General features: G+C 43.8%; 1 protein-coding gene across 3 annotated transcripts; it reads left to right on the top strand.

Moving 5' to 3' along the window:
* Window positions 1–372: 372 nt before the first annotated feature.
* On the top strand, window positions 373–5,314 carry LOC106551324 (uncharacterized). Of its 3 annotated transcripts, none has more exons than XR_015695127.1 (5): window positions 373–552; window positions 2,718–2,835; window positions 3,022–3,154; window positions 3,925–4,084; window positions 5,128–5,314. XR_015695127.1 is itself a non-coding variant. In XM_087702088.1 (4 exons), exons 1-4 carry the CDS (start codon window positions 460–462, stop codon window positions 5,226–5,228), a joined length of 468 nt encoding a protein of 155 aa, XP_087558214.1. In that variant the 5' UTR covers window positions 375–459; the 3' UTR covers window positions 5,229–5,314. The 3 variants fall into 3 exon arrangements, 1 of the variants encoding a protein (XP_087558214.1); XR_015695126.1 differs by having other exon boundaries at window positions 381–552; window positions 3,944–4,084; XM_087702088.1 differs by lacking the exon at window positions 2,718–2,835 and having other exon boundaries at window positions 375–552; window positions 3,944–4,084.
* Window positions 5,315–7,944: the final 2,630 nt, after the last annotated feature.

Below are 7,944 nucleotides of genomic sequence, written 5' to 3'. Positions count from 1 at the left end.
CTACTCGTCATCGCTAAGCGACTCGAGGATGTGGGGCTGTCTATGGAAACGCCTGAATAGGATAGAAGAAAACATATGCTGTTATCGGCATAGGTGATTTGAAAGTGGCTTTCGTCCGATTCACCGCGTATGCCCGGTCGCCCCTGTCTATGAACACTTCTGAACAGGGCCAGTCTTTTAGTAAAGAAAGCTCACCCATCTCCGGCAGTACTGAGGACGCCTAAGCAAGGTCCTCTAGAGCAGTGGTCTCCAATCTCAGCTACTTTAAGACTTGTGGACTTCAACTCCCAGAGTTCCTCAGCCAGCTTCTCCCCCCCATTCAGGCGTTTCGCTGGCTGAGGAACTTTGGGAGTTGAAGTCCACAAGTCTTAAAGTGGCCAAGGTTGGAGACCCCTGCTCTAGATCTCACCGGAAATCAGCGGCGAAAGCGGGTGGGAGTTGTAGTCCTAGGATGAGCCGATGCTCCTATTGGCTGTCCTGGAGGCTCCCAGGCGTTTGGATGGGGCGCGGATGAGCGGAATCCCTGCTGGGAGCCGCGGGGCACAGGAACAGGTAAGCCCGAGGATCGTGTTCTCCCGATCGGGATCTCCTTTTGACCACCAGGATCTTATTTGTCTCCCTCTCGGTAAAAATTAAAGGTTCTGATGCCGTGTTGTGGCCGCCCCTCTTGACTTTTTTGACCCTATGCCTGCTAGGGTAGTATCCCTTATTGATGTAGCCCAGCCAAGAGATCGCAGGCGGCATTGTATACCAATTTCGTTGTCTACATGATGTACAATGACAATAAGGGCTATACTAACTTGTGGACACGGTGGCTCAGTGGCTAAGACACTGAGCTTGTCGATCAGAAAGGTCGGCAGTTCAGCGGTTGGAATCCCTATCTCCGCGTAACGGACTGAGCTCCCGTTACTTGTCCCAGCTTCTGCCAACCTAGCAGTTTGAAACCGTAAAAATGCAAGTAGAAAAATAGGAACCACCTTTGGTGAGAAGGTAACAGTGTTCTGTGCGTTTAGTCATGCCAGCCACATGACCATGGAGACATCTTAGGACAGTGCTGGCTCTTCGGCTTTGAAACGGAGATGAGCACCACCCCCTAGAGTCAGGAATGACTAGCATATATGTGTGAGGGGGAACCTTTACCTTTATCTATAATTATTTGCAATCTCTAGACTAGATATTCTTAATGGCTCAACTGTACTCGGGTTTGTATGGTCTGACAAATATAGAATTTTGAAAGCAACATTCAAGCACAACATTATTTGTGGAAACTATGTGCCACAGGAGCACTGAGAAATCCCTGAAAAGTGACAGTTACTTACTTACCTATTCAGCCTCTTATAAGGGGATGGGGGTACGGGTAGCAAGCTTTTATTGTACCTGCCACTAATCCCATTGGTACCCTGGGTGTTTGCATTGAAGGACAGTGGCTTACGAACCCTATTCAGCCAATATATCAGTGGTAATCAACGTGGTTCCTACCGCCCACTAGTGGGCGTTCCAGTTTCATGATGGGCGGTAGGGGTTTGCTATAACTCTGCTTTATAAATTTTATAAAGTAAAGTTATTTCCCTACTTTATAAATCACCATTAATATGAAACAGGTGGGCGATTAGAAAATTTTACTACTAACAGAGATACAAAAGTGGGCGGTAGGTATAAAAAGGTTGACTACCTCTGCAATATATGATTATCCCCATCCCCAGTTTTGTGAATGGAGATATTGCTTCTGGAAAGCAACCGCCTCCCTCTCTCTGCCTCGTTAGACATTTTAAAGAAGATACTTAAACAGTGATTAAAAGAAAGAAATAAAAAATATGGAGATGAAATACAACCACATAAACAAGGAATTAAAGTGGCTAAAGGTTATAGTTATTGAATATATTGTTCAGAAGATTGAACATTGCTACAAGCTAAACACGAATATCAAGAACTATGATCAACATATTATAAATCAACAAATGGGATTTCTCTGCTGGAGTAAATGAAGCCTAAGGATGTAAAATATGGAGAGAGATGAATGAAGCCTAAGGATCTAAAAGAAAGGGGGGAGGGAGGGAGAGAGAGTTTTCACTGTAAATTATTCTGCCCATGTGCAAAGAACAATTTACATTGAACAGTTCACATGTGCACGACACGCATCTAGCACGCAAGCAGGTTGCGAACCAGTAGTAAAACCGGCAGCAACCCACCCCTGTTTCAATTGGAAAATTAAGGAACCTTCCCCACAAACACTGTCAGGCATCTATTACCATAATATTTAATTACTTCAGTAATTAAATGCTTCAGGGGTTCCAGCCTGAGTGTACTTATTTGCCCATTGCAAGAGAAGTAATGAAATTATACTGCGATTGTGAGTTGGCATTTTTTTTTGCAAGAATTTGGTAAGTATAAGATGATGGGGCAGATTGCATCCAATCATTAGCGACACATTTTTTCCAATGCATTTATATTGTGGTATGGGATTAGTGACTGCTATGGCAGAGATGCAGATCAAGCTAGCGACTCTTCTTTCTTCTTTCTAGTATATTGTCACTTCCTCTATAATCACCAGTCACGTAGTGCATGACATGCTGAAGCAAGCAGGCTGCTGCAATAACTGGGCATTTTCATCTTGGAAAAGGACAACTTTCCATGGTTCTTGCATTCATTCCCACTTTCTCTTCCTGCATGCTCATTACTGATGTAGCCTCCAATGCTTGTCTATTGATAATTCACAGGGTGTCAGTGCCAGGATAGGAAGCTGGTGACAGTGAAGTTCCTTTTGTTGTCATAGTCCCCACTTGAAGTAGCCACAGAGATCCCGGCAAAAGCCAGCAAAGGAAGAAGAACCTGCTTGTAAGTGTAGCTGTGACTTCCTGTTGAGTTCTGTTAATTCTGCCATTGTTACCCCAAAACACTCCAAAGTGTCCCGTAACTCAGAAGTAGGTGCTGCGTGCATTATGCTTCCAACTTACTGAAGCGGTGACTTTTGTGGGCAAGTGTTAAATGCATGTTCTTGCTGATATTTGTGTATCTATTCAGGGCTACACAATGAGGGAAGGTTGTTCCCCTCTTCCTAATTCTGTATCTTCTCATCCAACCACCTCCTTGGAAGAGCCCAGGCCATCCACTTCTGCTATGGCACTAGAGGAACTGGATAGTCCCAGACGACATGGTAAGCCAGCATTTCAAAACCTCTGCCACCGGGGGCCATCAGACAGGCCATGTGCCAAATGCCTTAGAGATGTATGCTTTGCCCATTTTGCCTCTGTCTAATGCAAAGCTCCCTCTTGACCCAGTTTATAGGGAAAGTGGTACCTTAAAGCCCATTATGAACCATACGGCCATTATCTAGTGCGGTGATGGCGAACCTATGGCACACATGCTACAGGTGGCAGGTGGAGCCATATCAATGGGCACGTGAGCTTAGCTCTGGCGAGCATGTGTGTGCCAGCCACCTGATTTTCAAGACTTCTGGGCCCACCAGAAGTCGGAAAGAGGTCATTTCCAGACTTCAGTGGGCCTCTGGCAGGGCGTGGGAGGCCATTTTTGCCCTCCCCAGGCTCCAAAGGGAGAGCAAAAAACGGACCTTCCAGTCGAACCGGAAGTCAGCAAACGAGCTGTTTCCAGCTTCCGGAGGGTCTCCGAGGGGGTGGGGAAGGCTGTTTTTGCCCTCCCCAAACTCCTAGGAAGGGCCTAAAGCCTGGGGAGGGCAAAAGACGGGTTCACCGTGCCATCACATACCAAAATGGTGGTTGGGGGGGGGGTCACATGTGTATGTGCGGGGGGAAGGCACATAGAATTATGGGGGTGGGCACGCATGCGCATGACACCCCCGTGCTCCCCCCGCTTTGGGCATGCGATGGCGAAAAGGTTAGCCATCACTGATTTTGTGGGATTAATTTCATGTAGTCATCCAAAGTATTCATATTGTATCTCAAATAGCTTTCACACTGTGCCACAGGGAAACTACAAAGGAAAGGAGTGGAGACCAGTGATGTAACAACAGTTCTGGCACCCACATCACAGTCAAAGGAAGGAAGCACCAGTATGGAGGCCTTTCGCCTTTCCCTGGAGGATCTCAGGGTAGCCGTCCTCCAGAACTGTAAGCCTGAAGCACTTTCAACTTTTGTCTTATTCGTGTACTCACTCGACATGGAAGCACAGGGTTTGCCTCTTTGGCCACACTCCACAAAAATAGCTAGGGGCAATATTCCCAGGTTTGCCCAAGCAGAGGGAAAGGTGCTTCAAGTCAAATGAATTGACCAATGAAAATCAAGATCAAAGCTCAGATAGAAATGAAGATCTTGAAAGCCCAAGAGAGAAGTCATTTACTGAACCACTTTATAGCTTCTTTGGATTTGTTCCAAGTCTTACTTACACACTCCCATTAGACCTGGGTAGTGGAATGGAACAATCTCTGTGGAAACCGTTCCCCTTTAGACTGGCACTGTGCCCAGAGTGATCACCAAAGCAATGATGGTTCTAAGAAGTAAGTAAGTAAGTAAGATCTTTATTACGGTCAAAGACCAGCAATATACATTTGTCTTTACACTATATTAAAAATACTAACATTAAAATATAATTAAAAGTATTTACATTAAAAGTGGATAATAACATTATGGTCCAAAGATTGTTAAAGGTATGTCCAGATAATTGGTACAAGATGGTACTATACTGTAGCCAATTTTTTTCTTATGGACATTGCAGCAGCACAGAACTTTGCCACTGCATACGTGGTAGCCGGGTTAGTGTCCTGGAGGAGAAAGCCTAGATAAACATTGTCTGCCCTCCCTGGCAATCTAAGAAGACATCTTGAGATTCATCTTGCTCATCAAACACTCTTGAGAGAGAAAGCATTGAACAGCTTTAACTTGAGGAAGATGCTTAACTGAGATGCCAAGTGTTCTTCAGCATGCTGGCTGAGGAATTCTCGGAGTTGAAGTCCATATATCTTAAAGTTGCTGGTTCTCCTTGAAAATATGGTTTTAAGATATCTCTTTCCTGTTGGCTCCCACTTTGGTAACCAAGAACAATAATGGCATTTACAATAAGTTCATGGGATGTGGTACATTTAAAATAGGCAATCACTGCCATCAGCTTTGGTGATGTAGCTTCTTACTTTACCTCTTTGACTTCTCTTGACAGTGAAAACCATGAACCATCGTCTTGAGGCACAGAACAGAAGACTCTCCGCCCTGGAAGAATGGAGGGCAGAGTCAGAGGCCCATAGAAATGGTTTGCCCTAACCCTCCACATTCTTCAGTCCTCCATCTTGCCTCAATTTCCATTTGTTTTAGGGTTTTGTATGTATTTAAATAAACCTTTTGTGAAAGGGTGGGGGCGTCAAACAAATGTCTTGTTTATTTTATTTTACATATATATGTATGTGTGTGTGTGTGTGTGTGTGTGTGTGTGTGTGTTATTTGTGCTGATAAATAAAGGGAGACTAGTATAGATCTATTTCTAGCTTCCTCCCATAATTGGGGCTTACCAGGGGTTGTGACTCTAAATGTGTGTGTGTGTATGTGTGTGTGTGTGTGTGTTTTCCAGCATAACTCTGGAATGCCTCGAGCAATTTCAACCAAACTTGGTACACACATGATTTTCTCTCTGGAAACAAATACTGTGGGGATAAGACACCCCTAACACCCCTCGGGGTGTGTATTCTGTTAAAATATAGCCTGCTGTGCCTTTAAATGGCTTCTACTGTACTGCCATAAAATGGCTTCTACTGTACAGCGCAGTGGAATTGCCATGGTAACGGCTTCACAGTACTCCACAGGGACGCTCCTTCTGGTAAGGGGGGAAATCCAACATTAGAAATTACGTTTGGTCCGGACATTTCCCCCCTATAAATATCAGGGCAATGCCAGATTATCAGATAGTTTGATTTATAACTCACTTTTCATCCTGAAGTTCTGGGTGGAAGATACAGCACTCTCCCCTCAATTTTCTCCTCACAGCAGCAACCCTGAAATAAAGACCTAGTCCAGTATCTTAACTACTATACTATTCTGGCTCTTTCCAGGCTTTTTCTCCACAGCAAAAGCCCCCCTATCTTCATTCTTTCTAGGTATTGGATGGAGAAGGGGCAGCTTGGCCATAAATATGGCTGCTTTTGACATTCACAAATAATTCATCCTCCCCTCCTTTCACATTCAAATTCTTTGCTACACTACACCCCCCCCCCCTATTGATAGCAAACTCATCCAAATCTACTAAGGATATTCCAGAGACTAAGTTGCATTGATTGTAGGACATTGAGCCACTTTGACTTCTCTCATGTATGAGAGGAAGGAATGCTTGCCTTCAAAACAAATTCAGGCACTTTCTATTGAACTTAGAAAGTTTTTCTACATGCCATTTTTCTGATACTTTTTGCCATGAAATCAAATATTTTCACAGGTAACCATTACAGCTGGTTAAGAAACTAACCTGACACCATTTCAACGGTTCAAATTATACCCCCCAAAGCACCTTGACCTTGACTAGTTTCCATCCTAGGAGAATTTCTCTTAGGTTTATTTTAAAAATATAAATATTAAAGGTAAAGGTTCCCCTTGCACATATATGCGTCGTTCCTGACTCTAGGGGACGGTGCTCATCTCTGTTTCAAATCCGAAGAGCCAGCGCTGCCTGAAGACGTCTCCGTGGTCATGTGGCCGACATGACTAAATGCCAAAGGTACACAGAACACTGTTACCTTCCCACCAAAGGTGGTCTCTATTTTTCTACTTGCATTTTTAGGTGCTTTTGAACTGCTAGGTAGACAGAAGCTAGGACAAGTAACAGCTCACTCTGTTACGTGATGCTAGGGATTTGGACCGCTGAACTGCTGACCTTTCTGATTGACAAGCTCAGCGTCTTAGCCACTGAGCCACCTCGTCCCTATATAAATATTACAGTAGTTGAATTGCATCTCTTTCCCTCACCCCAGATTCGCAGCAATGTAATTTTCTCTGATGTTTTTCAACCACTCCCCATCAACATTTTGTAAGCTGCTTTTCAAAGTGGCTCATTGTCTGCAGGCTACTGGAAAGAAGGAAAGAGTCCCAATACCAAGGAAGCAAATTAACTCCATCCACAAGTAGTAGTGCAAGGGAATAGGAGCAATGCAAATAAATCATAAGTTGCCACAGGGGTGCAATTTCATAGTACGGGTTCCAGGCATTGTGATCAGTCAAGGTGGCAAGTACGATACTGATGCACAAGTTCTCAGAAACGGGAACATTATTGTAAAGAGTAAAAAATTGTGGCCATGGGAACCATTGTCGGCAGAAAAGCAAAAAAAATCTGTATTGCACCTCAAACAACAGAACAAGCAAGAGTTTGTAGAACCAAGTTCAGATGCGCTCAAAGGAGTACCAAGCCCATGTTTTAAAAGGTTTTAAGTAGTTTGGACAGTTTCAGCTTGGTGTTATGCAAGCCAAGTGCCTGTGGGACAGTATGAAACAGCCACACAAGCTGTGCATATTCTAATATCCGACTCCATCATTAATCATAGAATCTATGAAAGTGTGTTAACTGCGCTACATCAGGAGGAGGAAAGCAGTTTAACTCGAACAACTATTGAAGGTTAATTAAGCCTCAGGTGTGGGTTGGAAATGAGATAAAGTTTCAAAGATTGATGGTGAAGGTGTGTCATATAAAATGGTTACCAGGGCATATCTATCCTGCAGCTAAAAGAAATGGAAGTCCACAGTCCTTTCTATTATTTGATCCTCCAATGGATAAATATACCCATAACACAAGGAACGTTGCACAGAAGAGCTACCTTTGCTCTGCCTTGGGGAAAAACGTAATCTATGCAGTAATCTGAATGGTTTAAAATGAAATAGAAATAATCATAATAGTCTGCCCTATTCTCACTTTAAGTCACAATTCACCAGGTCATCAAAGACATAAGAAGCTGATGTGTAATCCAACTGGCTGCTTAATATTACAATTTCTTGAGGAACGCCA

Source organism: Thamnophis sirtalis, unplaced genomic scaffold (genome assembly GCF_051295495.1).
Source record: "Thamnophis sirtalis isolate CommonGarterSnake01/CBP01778 unplaced genomic scaffold, rThaSir2_p1.2 scaffold_15, whole genome shotgun sequence".
In the NCBI taxonomy this organism is placed as follows: Eukaryota; Metazoa; Chordata; class Lepidosauria; order Squamata; family Natricidae; genus Thamnophis; species Thamnophis sirtalis.
The sequence above is the reverse complement of the archived record's forward strand: the minus strand, read 5'-3'. Positions and strand labels throughout refer to the sequence as shown.

Excerpts from the sequence above, each read along its gene's own strand:
- LOC106551324 (XM_087702088.1), top strand. The coding sequence starts at position 460 with ATGCTCCTATTGGCTGTCCTGGAGGCTCCCAGGCGTTTGGATGGGGCG. Across the intron at positions 3,155-3,943 it reads GGATAGTCCCAGACGACATG|GGAAACTACAAAGGAAAGGA; the intron begins GTAAGCCAGCAT and ends ACTGTGCCACAG. Across the intron at positions 4,085-5,127 it reads GGTAGCCGTCCTCCAGAACT|TGAAAACCATGAACCATCGT; the intron begins GTAAGCCTGAAG and ends TTCTCTTGACAG.